Consider the following 20,852-nt stretch of genomic DNA (forward strand, 5'->3'; position numbering starts at 1 on the left):
GTTCTTTGTAAAAATAATGGGTATACGACTGGAAGCAACAGTTGATGTAGTCATCAGAACGCATCGACCAAGGAGGCACAGGGTGGAGATATTTAATGAGCTTGAGGATCACATAGAGCCCATGAAGGAGAGAGGACTGGTGGAACGTGATGATATTAAGTTGTGGAGGAGAGGAGATAAATACAAATCAACTTTCAGCTCTAAGGAAACTTGGAAACTGACAAGAGTGCCTCGAGCAAAGATGAATTGGAGCAATGGGATCTGGTTCGCTTTTAATACACCTAAATACTCTTTCATAGCTTGGCTTGCAATGCTCAACAGACTTGCAACAGGAGACATGATTCAACAATGGAACACTCAACACACCAGCTTTTGTGTGTTCTGCAATGATCTGATGGAGTCAAGAGATCATCTTTTCTTCGTATGCAAATTTTCAGAGGAGGTTTGGAAAGGTTTAACCCAGAACCTGTTAGCTATGCGCTATACCTGCCAATGGGACCAAGTTATACCAATGCGCTGCTTGATCAAAACAGAGCTTTTTATTGTGAGATATGTGTTCCAAGCATCTTTGTATGCTATATGGAGGGAACGCAATCAACGTAAGCATGGAGAAGGACCAATGACACCAGGACATGTAATCAAAATGGTGGACAAGAACGTTCACAACAGGCTCTCTTCCATTCGTGATAAGGCGCACACGGGTGGTTTATCCCTTTGGTTTGGAACTAGATAGCTCCTGAAGCTTAAGCCTGATTCTATAAAAATTTATATACCACTGTTACACAAAGTGTAAAACGGCTTTTTTGTTTGAACTAATTTAACATTCTTTCGAAATAATAATAATAATAATAATAATAATAATAATAATAATAATAATAATAATACACATCACTTAGAATCATCTGAATCATTTCTTGATCTCCAAGTTATGGTCCCTTTTAATGATATGTACTTGGTGGAACTATGATTTCAAAATGTTATGTACTTGGTAGAACAAATGTTATATCATATGAAAGGGGTACAGTTGAGCATAAATAATTTTTGGTACTTAAAGGAAGATCTTGATCTGTAATTTGTAAATTCTCATATGTTAGATCATTGCTTACAGATATTTTTGTTGTGATTAATAGTTGACAGTTATAAAGTAAAGAAATAGCTAAGAAACTGAAGTGATAAATAAAAGTTCCTATTGGTGATATCTATTCTATTAAATTATGAACATGACCAGTTGATATATGTTTAGTCCAACTAACTATTCTCATGTTTTATTCTTTCAAAAATGAAATATAACTCCTTATTTTATGCAACAATATCTATTCTATTAAATTATGAACATGACCAGTTGATATATGTTTAGTCCAACTAACTATTCTCATGTTTTATTCTTTCAAAAATGAAATATAACTCATTATTTTATGCAACAATATTCTGGTTTTAAAGTTAAAAAACCGTAACTCACTATTAGCTGTAAAAAAAAGACGTAACCGGTAACTCCCTATTTCTTTGAGTAATGGGCGATTTAATAACCACATGTTACTTCTAAAATCAACATTAATTATATTAAAACTGTTTTTTGCTTTTTGACAGTTTTTACACGAGCCTAATAATAATGGTATATATAATTTATATTAAAATATTTGAAGATGATATTTATATTATATTAATCTATTCAAATCCGTTCATATGTATGATTTAAATATGTTTACATCAATATAAAAGCATTTCAACCCATATATATATATATATATATATATATATATAACAGAATATATTTAAAATTATTTTTTTCAAACATTTTTCAAAAGATTTGTTTGGTTTTCGGTGCGGGTTGGATTTGATATTGGTTTTCGGATATAACACTTTAAAAACCGTTCGAGTATATAGGCCAGGTCTAATGGAGTATGATACTTTGATTTTTGGATCGATTTTGAATCGTTTTTTTTGGTACGAATATTCTTGACTAATTATGTTAGGTAACTATTAAGAAAATATAATATGTTGCAAATTTTAGAAATATAGTTTAAAAATAATTTCTTAAATGCATATGGCACAAGTGTATAGTTATGCAACTTCACATATTTAATATAGTTACCAAAAGTTATATTAAATTATTTTTTTGTCAGAAACAAACAACAGACTTTGCATGTTAAATTAAATTAATATTATACACAAATCTGGTTACAAAAAATAACGCAAATATAAAAATTAAATTTCTCAAAAAAAAATTAAAATAAAAAATATATCCGCTCAATGGACGGTCAGAATCTAGTACTTTTTACGGATGAGTAAAATAGAAGTGTTGACTTCAATATACCCCTCTCGTATTACTTCCCAAAACTAAATCCCCCCCCCCCCCCCCCCCCCCATCACTAAACCATCCATCCATACTTTTTATTTCTAAAGATTTACATCTTTTATTTTTGTTAGACCTTTGGGTGAATAAATTATATTTAGTGAGTTTTCTTAATGTGTTCTTTAATTTTTTTATTTTTGTTTATATTATTTATTTTGTATTAATTTTTTTTAATGAAAATATAGATAGTAGTTTTTTGGGTTTTAAAATATACTATTACTTAAAAATATATACATAGAATATTAGATATTATTTTAGTATATTTGGTTCGAATAATAAAAATGAAAGATAAATAAATTTTGTAAAATTTAATAAATGTCATGACATGATGTTCTCTCTTTCTTTGATTACTGAAGTAGCGCAAGGAGAAAAAACGTGATATAACTTTAATATTATAGGTGTTACCAAAAAAAACTATAATATCTATTCTATTAAAATATAAGTCGCAATTTCATTTCATGTGTGATATTTTAAGTTGGATCATTATTTAAAAAATTTATAAAATGTACAATATTTTAAGTTATATTTATTTAGGATAGCTTATACTTCCATTTTATGTTTTAAAAATATACTTTACCATTTATCATTTTAGTATACTGCAAAATTTTATAAGTAAATATATTGTACTGTCCAAGTAAGCTAGCCCTATTACTCTTGTAAATTTATACATAATATCATTTATCATATTATTTTAGTAAATTTTATCGATATAGAATATTTGTGTATGTTATGGTAGTAGGGTTTCTGATTTTTTTTGTTTCTAAATGAAGATTTCAAAATATTATACTATTTATTTTTTACAGCATAATTGGTTTTTCCCGTTTTGTATTTCAAAAAATTATTCTTTAGCATCTATTCTTTTATCTTTTGTAAAATTTGAAATAATAAATTTTGAGTTAGGAATAATAAATTTTAAAATTATATATTTGGTAAAGAGAAATATGGAAAATTACACAATTATTTTAGAATTTGGAAGATTAAATGACTTTTGAATTATTTTTATTACTAAATTAATGCATTATCTTACAGAAAAATATTTGAATATTTTGATAATATTTTTTTATTTTAATATAACAGATTTTGTTATAGATGAAAATAAACATGAAATTTACAGTTAAAATTGATTTGTCATTATTATCTCTAAAGAATTATTAATATTTCAAAGTTTTCTAATAGCATATTTTGTAAATAACATATATACTAAAATTTAGTTAGATGCTATATATTTTATATATAATCATTTTAGACAATATATTGTTTTGAATTTCAAAGTAAATAAAAAAGATAATATATAGTTGTCAATATAAAAGTTCAACATATGTAACAAATTTTTTTTCATTAAAAATACTGCATTCAACGATAACTTGTTGGATATTTATTTACTTTTTTAAAAGAAAGCATATTTTAAGATAAACTAAGTTAATCTACTATTTTAATATAGTTTTGTTATATTTAATTCATATATTACTTCTATTTTAATATAATATATAATGTAATTATAAAATTTATAAAATAGCATATAATTTTATTATTATTTGAAAGTAAAATTATCGTTAATATTTATTTATAATAGTATTATATTACTAATTTTGAAAAACTAATGCAATAATTTATAAGCAATTTTAAAAGTTATAGTAAGATTTTGTCTCAATAGATTTTTTTATAAATAAAATAAAATTTAAATTTATAGTTAAAATTGTTTTATTAGTAATAAAGTTATAAATTATTAAGATATTTTAGAAATATCTTAATATTGTTTTGATTGGTTAATGTAAATAATCAAATATTCATATTAAGTAATTAATGAAATGGTATTACTATGAATTTCTTAAAGTAGATTCTCTAGTGGCTTTATTTTTTTAGAATAGAATATAGATGTATTTTCGTGTTTACCATTTTTTTGATACTATTATTTATGTTTACCATCGCTAAAAAGATATTTTCAAAAATATTTTCTTTATTAATTGGTAAAAGATTGGAGAAATTTCATGTTTATCACTTTCATGGTACCACTTTTCATTTTTACCACCACTAAAGAAATATTTTGAAAAATATCTTCTTTGCTAAGTGGCAAAAGACTCGTATACCCTTGTTTTCTATATATATAATAAATTATTATTTAAATAAATAAATAAAATAAAATATTTTTTTTTTTTATGTTTTCGAATTATACTTTTTTAAATTCGACCTTTTTCAATTTTTTCTTTTCGAAATTTTTTTACTATTATTTTTTTTCAAATTTTCTTTTTGAAAATCGAAAATTATGTTTGAAACTATTTTTTTTTAAAAAATTATATTTTTTAAATATTTATTTATATATTTATTAGAATCCTAAATTTCATATTCCAAAAACCTTATCCCGCCCTTCAACTCTAAACCCTAAGTTTAAATTAGTTAACCTAACCCTAGGGGTATAAGTGTCTTCTACCCTTCATTGAAAGTGAGGGTAAAAGTGATAAGTGTAAATATGAAAAGTGGTATTATGTGGCAATTTTCCTAAAAGATTGGGGAATTTTCATATTACCATTTTTTTGGTACTATTATTCATGTTTACTACCATTAGTGAGACATTTTCAAAAATACTTTCTTAAATAAATGACAAAAGACTATTATACATTTGTTCTCTATATATATAAAAAATAATTATTTAAATAAAATAAAATTAATAAAATTAATAATAAAAATAATAGATAATAATTTTTTTTTATGTTTTTGCATTTTAATTTTCTTTTAAATTCAAACTTTTTTATAAATTTCTTTTTCAAATTTTTTTATTTCATAATTTCTTGTTGAAAATCGAAAATTATTTTTGAAACTATTTTTTAAAACTATTGACTACCTTAAGTTTATTAGGCACCAACCCTGCTTAACAAAAATGATGCTTAACCAATAAATCTTACATCAATCAGCCTCTAAAAAAAACTCAACTCTTTAACTGTGAAAATTTTAAAATTCTTGACCAATAAGCCAAAAGTATAAACTAACAATATAAAGTGGAAAATATGAAAAGTAAAGAAGGAATCCTAATAATTATAAACAAAATAAGTAAAAGAGATAACAATACGGAAACAAATCTTTTATTACATACATCCCGAGTAAAGGGGGAAATGCATATTATGACATATTTCCCCACTCGGACAGGTTGTTTTCTATCTTTAAAAAGAACCAACGAAATACATACATACTCCTGTGTTTAGCAATTAGTATAAACTATCACCAGCTAAAATGCACTACCACTTCTACGTTGTTGTTGTTTATCATCATTCACCCCCAAGAATCACTTTCTTATAAAAATTCCATAATCATTATTCTCTTCCACCTAAAATCCATCATCAATGGCGGATCCTCCAAGATCCAAAATCTTTCCTTCTTCCCGGCTCGATAACGACGCGGGAGCTCTCTTCGTCCTCCAATCAAAAGGTAATTCACTGAACTGCTTATCCGATTTTTGAAACTTTTCTCCAAAAATTAATAAATTGATTCTTGTAATCTCAGGGGAGTGGTGGCACGCCGGATTTCATCTAACGACGGCGATCGTGGGACCGACGATGTTGACGTTACCGTACGCGTTCAGGGGGTTGGGCTGGTGGTTAGGGTTTGTGTGCCTGACGACGATGGGTCTCGTCACTTTCTATGCTTACTACCTCATGTCCAAGGTTCTTGATCACTGTGAAAAATCCGGCCGCCGTCATATCCGATTCCGGGAACTCGCCGCCGACGTTCTCGGTACAAAATAAAACGTTTCTCAGAATTAAATTTCTTTAATATTTTTGTTTTCCTTTTTTGGGTAAATCCGTATAGGGTGGATCAGGGTGGATCGAGTTTCAGTGTAGATACTTTGACCTTATTCGTCTGTTAGATTTCCTGCTCGCACACGTGCTTCCGGTTTGGTTGTATTGAAGTGATGCTTACTGAATTTTAATAACCGGTTTCTGGTTTGGATAGAACTTCTTAGGCTTATAGATCGGTTTAAATTAATATAGTAATTTCGATTACACAGTGTATATGGATTCTTAAAGTTGATCAGTTTTATTTAGGTTTCGTCCGTTTAACTTGATTTTGTTTGTCTGCTATACTAATATTTATCCATCGATTTGATTTAGTTTTAGCTTTGGTTTTGGACTGGAGTTTTTCGGTTTTGTAACTGATTGGTTCTGTTAAACCGGTCAATTTTAATTTTCGAACCCGTTATTGAATTGTGGTGCAGGATCAGGATGGATGTTTTATGTGGTGATCTTCATTCAAACAGCTATCAACACTGGAATCGGAATTGGCGCCATTCTACTCGCAGGCCAATGCCTTGAAGTAAAAATAAAATTACAATTTTTCTTACTGGCCACTAAAACATGCATGTACGGACCAGATTGTTCCATCAAATGTATTTTTGTTTGTGACACAGATAATGTACTCGAGCCTTTTCCCACAAGGAACCTTGAAGCTCTACGAGTTCATTGCTATGGTGACAGCCGTGATGGTTGTTCTGTCACAGCTCCCAAGTTTTCACTCTCTTAGACACATTAATTGTGTTTCTCTTCTTCTCAGCTTAGGCTACACCTTCCTCGTTGTTGCCGCTTGTATCAACCTAGGTACGGTCATTTTTATTATTATTAATAATTATTAGTTTAGCGAAAAAACGTCAACTAACGGTAAATTTAGAGACTAAATAGCTTTGTGGTGGTTCTGAAGGCTTGTCTAAACACGCTCCTAAACGTGAGTATTCACTAGAGCCTTCGGACTCAGGGAGAGTTTTTAGTGCCTTCACATCCATTTCGATCATTGCTGCTATTTTCGGAAATGGAATTTTGCCTGAAATACAGGTCAAATATGCTGAAAAACAATCATAACATATCCATTACTGAGCTTGAGATTTAATTATGTTACTCGTATATACAAATGCAGGCAACTCTTGCCCCACCAGCTACAGGGAAGATGTTGAAAGGACTATTGTTGTGTTATAGTGTGATCTTCTTCACGTTTTACTCGGCTGCAATTTCTGGTTATTGGGTATTTGGTAATAGTTCGAGCTCTAATATTCTCAAGAACCTAATGCCTGACCAAGGACCGACTCTGGCTCCTATTGTCGTCATTGGCCTAGCGGTCATCTTTGTTCTTCTTCAGCTCTTCGCCATTGGCCTTGTAAGTTTAAAAATAGTCAAGTGATCATGTTGAAGGTTACTTGGATAGCAAGATAACACATCTTGCAGTGAGACGAGTGGCTAACGTTTAGAGGGGTTTTTGGTAGGTGTATTCTCAAGTTGCGTATGAGATAATGGAGAAGAAATCGGCGGATACAACAAAAGGGATGTTCTCGAGACGCAACCTGGTGCCGCGTTTGATTCTAAGAACGCTATATATGGCGTTTTGTGGATTCATGGCAGCGATGCTGCCTTTCTTTGGGGATATAAACGCGGTGGTAGGTGCGATTGGGTTTATCCCACTCGATTTCGTGCTGCCAATGCTTCTGTACAACATGACATACAAGCCTACGAAAAAGAGCTTCACGTATTGGATAAACATGACGATAATGGTTGTGTTCACTTGTGCGGGACTCATGGGAGCTTTCTCATCTGTTAGGAAACTTGTTCTTGATGCTAATAAGTTCAAGTTGTTTAGTAGTGATGTTGTTGATTAGATGCTTTATCATAGAGTATATTGATGATACATAGACACACTTTTTGTGTACATGTTTTTTTGGGTTAATGTCCTTAAAGAGTTTTTTCCAGGTTGACCAACAGAGGTTTGCGGTGATTTTTAGTTGAAAAATATTAAATTTTCTTACGGAAGTTGTAAACACTAATCAATCTCGAGGTTTTTTTTTTCTAGTTTGGTTTGTGATAATTACTTAGCATCTGCTCTAAGAGCAAATAAATATCCCAAAAAAACAATAGACTAATCATTCTCAAACACCAAGCTAGTAATGTTATTACTGAGACCCTTGGCAGATTAATAAACCATATAAATATGAATTTAGTTGATTAGTCTAAACCCCTTAATCCATTAGAGACATATAGCAAGAGAAATCTTTGTTTTTGAACGTCTCGTTAATTATGCTATTACGACGATGAAAAATATTACATTGACGACAATCAACAATTTTACTAACTTAATACACGTCTGATTGCGCCACATCAAACATGTCCTATAAGATCCATGTTTGATGATACGTCTTGCACCATTCTTAAAATCTTTGTTGTAACATTTACTCTATAATCAGTATAATTTGAATTTGTTGGACCTCTGGATGTAAAAGTATTAATGAACCATTAGTCCAATGGTTTGACAAAGGGGGTTTCCATACTGCAAGAGAAATCTAAAGTATAGATTTCAGTGTAAATTGTAACTAAATAATTTAGGCATAATATCATTAATATGCATTGAGGTGATAATATTTAAAAATTAAGTTCCAACCAAAAATAGCCAGTCCAAAAAGATTTGTGTAAGGAAAACCATCCACAAAAAACATATATTAGAAAAGATTAAATTCTAAATTAAATAGTCAGAAATATTGTAACTATTATAATAAAATAGATGAACAGCAAAATTGTTAAGATTATCATAATACTTAACCATGAACACACACTTGCTGAGAAAGTGATGTTTACGTAAACTTCTCAAAATTCTTGAAAGTTAATAATTTTATAGACACTTTTTCAAATTCTGTATAATATTTCATACATTCTAAATTGTAGACCGTAAAACTCGATGTAATCTTTATTTTGTGAAACTTTAATCAAGCATCATAAATCTTAACTTTTAATTTCTGATACAATTTTTTGTTGATTTTTTCTAAAATTTTAATTTTTTATAAGTACAGAAATTAATTATTCACAAAATTTTGAATTTTTAGTTGATCAAAAGTGAAGAGGGTTTTTAATATTGAATGTTATAAATTATAAAATCTGAACACATCATTCTAAATTTTGATTGGCATAGTCAATTTTGTAAGTAATTTTATTTTTCAGTCAAGATTTAGAAAAAAGTTATACCAAAAGAAATTGCTTAAACACAAGTAATTTGAATACCATGAAAAATACTCTAACATTTGGGTTTACAGTTTAGTGATTATTGTTTAAAGTGTAATATTTAGAGAGTTTGATTGAATTTATAAAATTTTATAAATAATTATTTAAACATTTATAAATGATTTAGAATGATTAGTTTAATATTTTTATCACATATTTAAATTAACATTGTTACCATCGAATCCGAGTTCGAAAGCCCAATCTAACAGTTTATGTTCTAAAAAAAAGAAAAAAACATTGTTACCATCGATTTTCAAAGGAAGTGTAATGAAAAGATGGCAAAAGAAGAATAGTTTTCTTCTAACATTTTCTGAGCTTATGTAAATTAACATTGCCACCAAAAAAAAAAGAGAGGTAACATATTGAAACCTAAAAGGCCCCTATATACGTTATAAGCTCAGCCCGTTAAATGTATCAAAGTCGTCACTCCCACCTGCGCCGTTATAGTCTGTGTTGAGTCAATCCCACAGAAACCCTAATTTCTCCATTTCTCTCTCTCTAGCCATGGAAGAAGTCTGCGAAGGGAAGGAGTTCTCATTTCCCCGCGAGGAAGAGAATGTACTCTCTTTCTGGACTCAAATCGATGCCTTCAAGACTCAGCTCAAACGAACCGAGAACCTCCCCGAGTACATCTTCTACGACGGCCCTCCTTTCGCCACCGGTCTTCCTCACTACGGCCACATCCTCGCCGGTACGATCAAGGACATCGTGACGCGGTACCAGACCATGACCGGCCACCACGTCACGCGTCGGTTCGGCTGGGACTGTCACGGCCTCCCCGTAGAGAACGAGATCGACAAGAAGCTCGATATCAAGAGGAGAGATCAGGTGCTTCAGATGGGGATTGATAAGTACAACGAAGAGTGTAGGAGCATCGTGACTCGCTACGTGGAGGAGTGGGAGAAGGTGATTACTAGGACTGGGCGTTGGATTGATTTCAGGAACGACTATAAGACGATGGATCTGCCCTTTATGGAGAGTGTTTGGTGGGTCTTTGCTCAGCTTTTTGATAAGAATCTTGTCTACAAAGGCTTCAAGGTTTGTTTGGCTTTCCCTCCATTTGTTTCTTTATCTGCTTTGATTGAAATCTGGTGAATTGATTTATGTTTTTGGTGCAGGTTATGCCTTATAGTACTGGTTGTAAGACACCGTTATCCAATTTCGAAGCTGGTCAGAACTACAAGGACGTTCCAGATCCTGAGATTATGGTGACGTTCCCAGTCATTGGTGATCAAGATAATGCTGCTTTTGTGGCATGGACTACTACTCCGTGGACGCTTCCTAGCAATCTTGCTTTGTGTGTCAATGCCAAGTTTGTTTATGTCAAGGTTCGGAACAAGCACAATGGGAAAGTCTACGTGGTTGCTGAATCTCGCCTGTCAGCCCTTCCCGCTGATAAGCCCAAGGCTAGTGCTGATACAAAGAAAGCAAATCCTAAAGCCAAAGGTGGTGCTAAACCTGACAGTGCAGCTGATTCTTATGAAGTTTTGGAGAAGTTTGATGGAGCTTCCCTGGTTGGGAAGAAGTATGAACCTTTGTTTGAGTACTTTAGTGATTTCTCAAGTGAGGCCTTCCGAGTAGTAGCAGATAGTTATGTCACTGATGACAGTGGTACCGGTATTGTCCACTGTGCTCCTGCCTTTGGTGAAGACGATTACCGTGTTTGTCTCGAGAACAACATCATTAAAAAGGTTAGGTTTTGACTACATTATCCTTGTCAACCCCTTAACGTCTGACATGACTAGAAAAGTTGGGGTTTAGTTGATCTTTGATTTTGGGTTGGTAACTCCTGGGATTTACATTTGGGGTTCAAGGGACTACGCTGTATTATTTATTTGTTTCGGAAGAGATCCTCATTAGTAGTTTCTTTCTCTCTTGTTTAGGATTACAGTATGTTTAAGGACCCATGCTCGTCTCTATTCTACTGAGCTCCCTTTATCTCATAATGGTAAATGTTCTATATGTTTTGATACTCTCTTTCAGGGTGAGAATCTAGTTGTGGCTGTTGATGACGATGGGTTGTTCACTGAGAGAATTACCCATTTCAGTGGCCGGTATGTCAAAGATGCAGACAAGGATATAATTGAAGCCGTGAAGGTAATTATTGATGCCTAACCAGGCCTGGATGTTTTTTCAAGTGTCTGAGGATCTATGTGCATTTTGGACCATTGGATTGTTAATTCTAGGCGGCTTCTTATTGTCAAATAATATTTCTTGTTATCTCAGGCCAAAGGCAGGCTTGTTAAAACGGGGAGCTTTGTTCACTCATATCCATTTTGCTGGCGATCAGACACTCCTCTCATATATAGAGCTGTTCCCAGTTGGTATGCTTCTTGCTTAATATGAGCTTGAGCTAAGGTTTTAGTTGTTGCATCATTCAGTCCTAGTTCCAGTGAGGCACTTTATCTTGATTTCCATGTTTTCATTTCCATATTGTATTTATTTCAGTAAGTAGTGAACATCAGATCTTTATGGCACGTAGAATTAGCAAAGATCATATGAAGCTTGTTGTTTCATTCTTTTGCGTGGTTAGGATGCTGAAGTTTGTTTGTGTTTGTCCTGTTAGGTTTGTGCGGGTGGAGCTGTTGAAGGAACAATTGTTAGAAAACAATAAACAGACACACTGGGTACCTGATTATGTGAAGGTCAGTGAAGAAAGATCAATACTCTAAATATATTACGAGTATAGCAGTTTTAGAGAATGACGTGAATACATTTTTCCTGATACCTTCTTTTTCATTGACCTGCAACTCAGGATAAACGCTTTCACAATTGGCTTGAAAACGCAAGGGATTGGGCCGTTAGCCGAAGTAGATTTTGGGGCACGCCTCTACCGATATGGATCAGTGATGATGGTGAGGAAATTGTTGTCATGGATTCTGTCGAGAAGCTTGAAAAGCTCTCTGGTGTCAAGGTCTCTTCTTTTGATTTTGCATTTTGGTTGTCTATCTTTCTGTTGCAACTACTTGTCAAAAAGGCCTGGTGCTCATTTTGTTTTTCCGATGATTTTTGGTTCAGGTCTATGATCTGCATCGTCACCATATTGATCACATTACAATCCCATCCAGTCGTGGGCCTGAGTTTGGTGTGCTCCATCGTGTAGAAGATGTAAGATTGATCCCGTGTTCTTTCATTTTATCTATAATCCTTGGTTATCTAGAGTGTTATCTCACATTTATGCTTATATTACCTGTACAGGTTTTTGATTGTTGGTTTGAGAGTGGGTCAATGCCTTACGCGTACATCCATTATCCTTTTGAAAACAAGGAGCTTTTTGAGAAGAATTTCCCTGGTCATTTTGTGGCTGAAGGGCTTGATCAAACTCGTGGATGGTATGTTCAAGTTGCATATAAATTATCTATTACTATATCTCTGGGGTTGCTCCCTCCCTTTAATGTATTGGATGGTCTAGATCTTAACTATCCTCAGTTACTGTACTTAAATTAAGTAATGAGTCGAGGCTAATGGAAGGTGTTATTAATTCAGTATGTAGCAAATGTGATAGTGTATTGAAAAAGCAATATTGTTTTTCTGCTTAGTAGGCAATTAATAACATCTTAACTGCTGGTTTGGCATATACAGGTTTTATACTCTTATGGTGCTGTCGACTGCACTATTTGGAAAGCCAGCATTTCGAAATCTGATTTGCAATGGCCTTGTGCTTGCTGAGGATGGTAAAAAGATGAGTAAGAAATTACGGAACTATCCACCTCCTTTGGAAGTCATAGATGAGTATGGAGCTGTAAGTTGTCCCTGTAATATGCTCTTATGCTGCGTTTTCAGTTTTTTATTTCTCTTTTTCTATTAGTTATGGAAATCTTGGCAGTTGTGAACACGTCATTAATAAGTAACTTTACGTGAACGCTGACAGGATGCTGTGCGATTGTACATCATAAATTCTCCGGTCGTACGTGCTGAGCCACTACGCTTCAAAAAGGAAGGAGTACTTGGTGTTGTGAGTAATCTTGGTTGTTGATTTTGTTGCTGCTTATTTGAGTAGATCTATTGTTTTTCTGAACTGTTTTGGTCACTGTATTGGGGGTCTCTAGGTCAAAGATGTATTTCTTCCATGGTACAATGCGTATCGGTTCCTTGTTCAGAATGCGAAGAGACTTGAGATTGAGGGCTCTGGACCATTTGTTCCTACTGATCTAGCAACTTTACGTTCATCAAACGTTCTCGATCAATGGATTCACTCAGCTACGCAGAGTCTTGTTCATTTTGTCCGCCAGGAGATGGATGGATATCGGCTTTACACTGTAAGCTATTTACATGTCTTTTTCAGCATGATGTGGTGTTTGTACTAGAAAACAAGCGATCACTGTCTCGTGGTATTTATCATATCTTTCTTTTCCTTTTCAGGTTGTTCCTTATCTCTTGAAGTTCCTCGACAATCTCACTAACATATATGTTAGATTCAACCGCAAGAGGCTAAAAGGCCGGACAGGAGAAGATGACTGTCACATTGCTCTTTCAACCCTATACAATGTATAGTAAATAGTTGTGGGAATATTATTGTTTTCATGGTGACTAGTATTTGAACAAATGTAATGACTAATAATCGTCTGGATTTTCAGGTGCTCCTCACTTCTTGCAAAGTGATGACCCCTTTTACACCTTTCTTCACTGAGACGTTATACCAGAATCTGCGGAAAGCATGTGAAGGTTCTGAGGAAAGCATTCATTACTGCAGTTTCCCTGAAGCGGAAGGAACGGTAATACTGAAGTCCATATCTCTATACGCAGGGATAACATAATAATTGTCTGAATTTACTTATTTATATTTTAACAGAGAGATGAGAGGATTGAGCAAAGTGTTACAAGGATGATGACAATCATCGATCTTGCTCGGAACATTCGTGAGCGTCACAAGCTACCCTTGAAAACTCCTCTAAAGTGAGCTTTGTACTTAATCACTATTCTTGCTTGCAGCATCTGTTTTGGTAGCCTATACTGAACAAAAAAAAAGTAACACATAATTATCCTTGTTGTATCAGGGAAATCACTGTAGTTCATCCAGATGCAGAATTCTTGGATGACATAACTGGAAAACTAAGAGAGGTATGTGGTGTTAGTGTATCTTCTTGAAGTTTTTTATTAAGTATCTACAAGAAAATTTTGAGGTTGTTCGTGAAATCAGAAAAACATGTCTCTACAGCTATACGGTTTCACTTGATATTCAAAGAACCATTCTTGAAGTTTTTTATTAAGTATCTACAAGAAAATTTCGAGGTTGTTTGAAATCAGAAAAACATGTCTCTACAGCTATACGGTTTCACTTGGTATTCAAAGAACCAATACTATAAGCTCATTCATTTTGTTTTTCCCTTGCAGTATGTCTTGGAAGAACTTAATGTAAGATCTCTAGTGCCATGCAATGATACTCTGAAGTATGCGTCTCTAAAAGCAGAACCAGATTTCAGGTTGGTCAACTTTTCTTCCCGCGTTTGGCTTTTAACCTTTTGTACTCAATGCAGAAAGCGATTTGACTTGTTCATCCCTATAGTGCATTGGGAAAACGGCTTGGAAAGTCAATGGGACTTGTTGCCAAAGAAGTTAAAGCAATGTCTCAGCAAGATATCTTAAGATTCGAGGAGGCCGAGAAAGTTACTATTGCTGGACACACGCTGGAGCTAACAGATATCAAGGTATCTCATCCTATGTTTTTTTCTTGTGGGTTAGAAAATAAAGAATATGCTGTACCTAGCTAAATTCTGACACTTTTGGTTCAGATTGTCAGGGTTTTCAAACGCCCGGATGGTTTGAAGGAGACAGAGATTGATGCAAATGGAGATGGTACGGATCATAACTGATTACCTTCTCTATTGTCAATTTTGTTTGAATCTTTAATCGACTACGGGTGCTCTACGATTAATGATAACTTGCAATATCTTCTTTCGTTCATGATGCAGGTGATGTTTTGGTGATTTTGGATCTACGAGCAGATGATTCGTTGTATGAAGCAGGTGTTGCTCGCGAGGTAAATAGATATTCCGTAATATGCCGCACGGCAGTTTAGATGAAACCGTAAAAATACATTTTCGTATAAGAATTTGTGTGTAATTTTCTGTATCTTATCATTTTCTTCCGATGCTGTGCTCATGAGCTATTCGTTCCCTGTGTTATGTAGATTGTGAATAGGATCCAAAAACTAAGGAAGAAGTCAGGTCTGGAACCAACAGACTTTGTGGAAGTGTACATTGAATCATTGGACAAAGATGTATCTGCGTTGCAACAAGTTATGAACTCTCAGGTAACTGCGTTTGTTTTGTAATTCTCTTCTTGACTTAAGCTCTATCTATCCGATGTGATGATTTCCTTTTGAAAACACACTCATATACTTGAACCTTTCAAGTGCATTGCTATAAGAGAATATCTTATCATTCATCTTTCGCTTTTGGGTGTGGGCAGGAACAATACATAAAGGATACAATTGGTTCGTCTTTGCTTCTGTCGACGTTGATGCCATCACATGCAGTAAGTCATCATCATTATCAACACTCCTTCCACGCCTGCTACGTTTGCTTTACCCCAGTCAGAAGCGTAATGAATGATCTGGTGTCTGTTATTTTGTAGGTGATATTATCTGAAGAGAGTTTTCAAAATGTTTCAAAGCTGTCCTTTAAGATAAGCTTGGCTAGACCAGCTTTGAAGTTCAATGAAGAAGCTATTATTGCCTTGTATTCAGGTGAGTCACCATCTCATCATAATAAAAAATGCTTGTTGATTCTCTCTCTTTCTCTGTTTTAAGGAATGCATCTAATATGGTTTCAGGAGATGTGAAATTTGCAAGCGGGCTCCAAGCGTACTTGTTATCTCGGGACCATTCTAATTTGAAATCAGAATTCCAAGAAGGAAATGGCAAGGTAAATGCTGGTTGTTAGCTAAAGCTTTGGATGAACCCTAAGATTTGTGGTGTGCCTAAACCCTTTTTTTTGTTGTTGTATGTGCAGATAACTGTAAGCTGCATTGAGAAGCTGCCAGTGGTGACTGTGGTCCTTGGAGACCATCTTCATTTGACAGTCGGGGACTACTTGTTGAGCACAGCCAACTCTTGAGGACCCCCTCCCCTTTATTTCACACACCATCTATTTTTTTTCTTACGTCTTTAGTACTTCGTTGCTAAGAGCAACCCTGGCTTTTAACGGATCTCATTTACTACTTAAGAGTAATGTTTTACGACGATTGCACAAATTATTTCTCGATATTTTCTTTCTACAGAAATAAATATGCTAGAAACTGTTGTCATCATGATTTTCTTACAATTTTTTTTCTTTTCTGTATTGGATAAAAAGGAAACATTGCTAGTGAGATGAAACAATACAACCACTTTTAACGGTCAGAAGGCAGAACGGTACAGGCTGGCTGGAAGGAGATGCATGCTCTCTTCCATACACCAACGTGTTCATCGCCAATCAAATATTTCTTTGTGATTTTATCCTTTTTTTTTTGGTTACCAAGTTTTTTCTAATATAAAACTCTATAAAACGAAGGGCAAATCTTTAAAATAACAATTTTCTAAGTTTATATCACAAAAATGGCACTCAAAAACTAAAATGATCAAAATAGCACCTTTCTAAGTTTATCCTATGAAAATTTAAATTCTTTTATTTTTCAAAATTTGAAATCTTATCCCCAAAACCTCATTTCTCAATTCTAAACCTTAAACCCTAAACCTTAAACCCTAAACCCTAAACTCAAACCCTAAACCCTAAACCCTAAATACTAAATTCCACCCTTTAACTCTAAACCCTAAGTTTGTGACTTTTGATAAAACATTAAGTGCTATTTTTGTGACTTTTGACCTTGAGTGCTAGTTTGGAAACAAAAACTTGATTTAGTGCTATTTTTGTCTTTTTCTCTAAAAAGAATACTCGAATAAATAGTGGCATTTTACAAAACTAATAAGAACCAAAACCAGTTATTTGAACTATCTACATGAACGAAAACCAAAACCAAAACCTCGTACAACTTTTTTCAATATATAGATAGTTTTAGCCAAACTTTTTTGTTACATAATCCAAAGAAATTTTTGCATTAGTTGAATATTGCGTAATCTAATAATACATATTTCTTATTATTGGTTGAATTTATCTATTAAATGCTAGTTTAAAAAAGTTATAATTTTTTTGATATTAACACTTTTAACTAAAGCTACTTATATATTGAAACAGAAAATATATAAAAATTATTAATAGTGTACCATGTATTTATTTCAGAGTTTTTTTAGAAATTTATTATTTTATCAAATTTTATATTGATTTAACTTGGGACTAAAAATATATTAATTTATCAGATTTATAGAGTTTGCTGTATTCTAAACATTAATGGGCCCAAATAAGTAAAAGCCCGTTATAAATTGTCCCGCCTAATTTTACCCTAATTGACTCCTCTTTCCCGCCATTTCCACAATCCCTAAAAAGGTTTCCGTAATCGTCGACTGTGTTTCTCTCTTAATTTTTTTAAATCCGAAATCGTTATTATCTAAACTCCTTTTTGTGTTCATTTGATTGTTTTGTTTCTGTGAATCTCTACTTTGAAATTTGGATTATTTTTATTTAATATTTGAGGGAAAGAAAGATGATAAGAGAAGAGATAGAAAGCAGAGAAGATGAAAAGATGATCGACGCAGCACAAATGAACAACCCGGAACCAGAAGAATGCTTCAATGTTAATTACCTCCGAATTTACTACGGCGGCAAGAGTCCTTTCTCTTTCTTTCTCTTTCATCACAACATTTTTGATTTCTCTTCGCAAGTCAGATCTCTTAATTAGGCTTTAATTATTGAATGCAGGCAATCTGTTTCCTTACAGTGATATTCACAAATGGCTTTCTTACGGACACGGTATGTACTTTTTTTTGTTTTTCTTTTGTTTGCTTTCTCTTACACACACACGCACGCTTACTTGAATGATAATAATAAATATATAATAGATGGGAAACATCCTGGTTGCGATGAGTACTACTTTGGTCGAAGAGAGTTCTCTTTCACCCTTGAGAACGACGTTTATCTCCGCTACAAGTCCTTCAAAAATGCTTCATCCATGGAAGACGCTATCAAATCCAATTTCCCTTACAAGATTGATATTGGCGCCGTCTATAGCGTTGACGTGAGCCCCGTTTTTTTAAAATCTAACTTCTTCTTCATCAGCTGTGTGCTTTAGATTACTCATTACGTTATTTTCTCTTGCAGCCGGATAAGAGGCATGCCTATTCACAAACTGGCACCAATGTGTTTACTCCAGTGGAGAGGGAGTTAGTCTTTGATATTGTCAGTTTTTTCATTTTCTTATCTTAGACATTTTCTTTTGTTTTTTTCAATTATTAGTCCTAAGTGTGTGTCTTGACTTGAATATATATATTGTTTTCTTCAGGATATAACAGATTATGACGATGTTAGATACTGTTGCTCTGGAGCTGATGTTTGCTCCAAATGTTGGCCTTTGATTACTGTTGCTATCAAAGTCATTCATACTTCCCTCACTGGTACCCCAGCCCCCACTACTTTCATTCAACTACCATTTCTTTGGGACTTAGTTTCTAACTCTGTCTATGCTGTTCAACAATAGCCTATTCACATTGTCAAGCACGTTGTGGATGGAACTAGTGTTTGGTCTTATCTTAGGAAGTCACTTATAGTCTTGCCAATTTTTGCAGAGGATTTCGGTTTCAAACACATCCTCTGGGTGTTCAGTGGACGTCGTGGAGTTCACTGTTGGGTTTGTGATCCTAAAGCTCGCAGGTAAAAACAATTACTCAACGCTCACTACTAACACTGTTGAACACTAGTTCCTAAGTTTATGATATGAATCACTTTCTGCATTCTGCAGGATGACTAATGAACAAAGGTCAGCAGTTGCTGAATACTTCCGTGTTTATAAGGTTGCCTTCAAGAGCTAAATTGCTGGTTTGTTTTGTTTTGTGAAATTCTCTGAAGTTTAATCACTGTTTATGTGTGACAACAGGGAAATGAGAACAATGCAAGAAAAGTCGCTCTTATGGGTTATTCTCTTCATCCTTTCCTTGCGTAAGTGTTCCTCCATCACCTTTTGCCTTTCTTATTTCAAAATCAATCCCTCTGCCACTAATTTAATCTGTATTTTTCTACAGGAGATCGTATGTGGATTATCTCAAGGGTTTCTTTGAGGGTGAGTTACAAGCAACTCAAAGCATATTCTCTACCAAAGACAAGTATGAGAAGATACTTGCGATGATTTCTGATGAAGGTATGGAAAGTGATGATGATGTATTTTATTCCAGCTTACACGTGGTCCTCCTAACCTTATTTTGGTGACTTACAATGGTGTACATCTTCATAACAGATATTCAATCAGAGCTCAGAGGAAAGTGGGAGAATTCAGCTAGATCATCTCTATCAGAAGAAGCCATTAGCCTTGTAAGGTGGGAGCAGCTTAAAAACACCCTCCAATCCAAGAAGCACAAGGTTTGTAGTAGTGTTGTGAATTGTTTAGTTGTATGAACTTGAATCCCCCTCATATCTGTTCATTATCTTCCATCTGGTTCAGGCTCCAACACTGCGTATGTGCGTTGAAGAAATCGTCTTCACCTTTACCTATCCTCGAATTGATTTGGAGGTCTCAAAACAAATGAACCATTTGCTTAAGGCACCTTTCTGTGTCCATCCCAAAACAGGTCCCTTCCCGTTGATTCTTGAATAAATATTAATCACACCAATAGATACAGAGTCATGTTCATAAATGTCTTGTGAATTTTCAGGTCGTGTATGTGTTCCTATCGATCCAAACAACTGCGATGAGTTTGATCCATTGGCAGTTCCAACACTTTCACAGGTAAAAATAATATACTGTGGATCTGAATTAGCTCTTCCCAAAGATATTGTTCCTTAAGATTATATTATACTCTATTTTTTTCCAGCTAATAGAAGAAATCAACTCAGGAGGCTCAAGAATGGATGTGGATGATGATGAAGGTACGTTCTTAAATACACAGTAAATGTTGATTTGATTCAAATTGGCCTTTACTAATATCAGTTGGTATTTAACACCTGCCAGATTCAGATACAAGTTTACTTGCGAAATCAATCAAGTTCTTCAGATCCTCATTCCTAGAACCCTTACTGAAATCATGCAAGGTATATTACTCCCCATTCGTTTTTTTTTTTTTTTTTTGTAACAACTCCCCATTCGTTTATTACATGAAAAATATGTAAAAGGGCTCTTGGAAAAGTGATGTGATATGTTTAATGAAATGTGTGCAGGAAGAAATAGAGAGTTCATACAAAACCAAAATTGGCAAGTCTAAGGATTCATTTAGCTGGTAACTGAGAGTTATTATTTTGTGGTTTACAGTCTGGTCTTGTTAAAGATGGATCAAGAGAGAACAACGTTTCTGAATACTGCCTTTATTGACTTAAACCAAAAGCTCTGTGTTAAGAAACAGAGTAATACAACGATGGTCTTATATAGACCTTATGATAAAAACCGACTTCTCCCTA

General features: G+C 33.7%; 4 protein-coding genes across 5 annotated transcripts; all 4 read left to right on the forward strand.

Annotated features, from left to right (window-relative positions):
• Nucleotides 1–16: 16 nt before the first annotated feature.
• Nucleotides 17–733, forward strand: LOC125586119. Its single transcript, XM_048755933.1, has one exon. It carries the CDS (start codon nt 17–19, stop codon nt 731–733), a length of 717 nt encoding a protein of 238 aa, XP_048611890.1.
• Nucleotides 734–5,497: 4,764 nt separating this feature from the next.
• Nucleotides 5,498–8,085, forward strand: LOC106440927 (probable GABA transporter 2). The gene is made up of 7 exons (XM_013882705.3): nt 5,498–5,773; nt 5,849–6,079; nt 6,561–6,658; nt 6,753–6,939; nt 7,040–7,170; nt 7,253–7,489; nt 7,596–8,085. Exons 1-7 carry the CDS (start codon nt 5,689–5,691, stop codon nt 7,983–7,985), a joined length of 1,359 nt encoding a protein of 452 aa, XP_013738159.2. The 5' UTR covers nt 5,498–5,688; the 3' UTR covers nt 7,986–8,085.
• Nucleotides 8,086–9,817: 1,732 nt separating this feature from the next.
• On the forward strand, nt 9,818–16,626 carry LOC106442768 (isoleucine--tRNA ligase, cytoplasmic). Its single transcript, XM_048756216.1, has 24 exons — nt 9,818–10,413; nt 10,494–11,066; nt 11,359–11,472; nt 11,602–11,699; nt 11,942–12,020; nt 12,131–12,289; nt 12,394–12,483; nt 12,574–12,707; nt 12,958–13,117; nt 13,247–13,330; nt 13,425–13,634; nt 13,738–13,863; nt 13,953–14,090; nt 14,168–14,271; nt 14,373–14,436; nt 14,710–14,798; nt 14,882–15,023; nt 15,108–15,171; nt 15,288–15,355; nt 15,506–15,628; nt 15,787–15,852; nt 15,952–16,063; nt 16,150–16,241; nt 16,329–16,626. The coding sequence occupies exons 1-24, from the start codon at nt 9,880–9,882 to the stop codon at nt 16,431–16,433; spliced, it is 3,528 nt and encodes a 1,175-aa protein (XP_048612173.1). The 5' UTR covers nt 9,818–9,879; the 3' UTR covers nt 16,434–16,626.
• A 1,220-nt stretch (nt 16,627–17,846) lies between these two features.
• Nucleotides 17,847–20,852, forward strand: LOC106376473 (DNA primase small subunit-like). Of its 2 annotated transcripts, none has more exons than XM_048756218.1 (15): nt 17,847–18,070; nt 18,171–18,221; nt 18,311–18,486; nt 18,570–18,647; nt 18,751–18,862; nt 19,034–19,118; nt 19,207–19,258; nt 19,342–19,403; nt 19,487–19,602; nt 19,699–19,820; nt 19,903–20,029; nt 20,114–20,187; nt 20,273–20,327; nt 20,410–20,489; nt 20,616–20,852. In XM_048756218.1, exons 1-15 carry the CDS (start codon nt 17,956–17,958, stop codon nt 20,676–20,678), a joined length of 1,368 nt encoding a protein of 455 aa, XP_048612175.1. In that variant the 5' UTR covers nt 17,847–17,955; the 3' UTR covers nt 20,679–20,852. The 2 variants fall into 2 exon arrangements, with proteins under 2 accessions (XP_048612175.1, XP_013672017.2); XM_013816563.3 differs by having other exon boundaries at nt 17,852–18,073.

The sequence above is a fragment of the Brassica napus genome, chromosome C4 (assembly GCF_020379485.1).
Source record: "Brassica napus cultivar Da-Ae chromosome C4, Da-Ae, whole genome shotgun sequence".
Lineage (NCBI taxonomy): Eukaryota > Viridiplantae > Streptophyta > Magnoliopsida > Brassicales > Brassicaceae > Brassica > Brassica napus.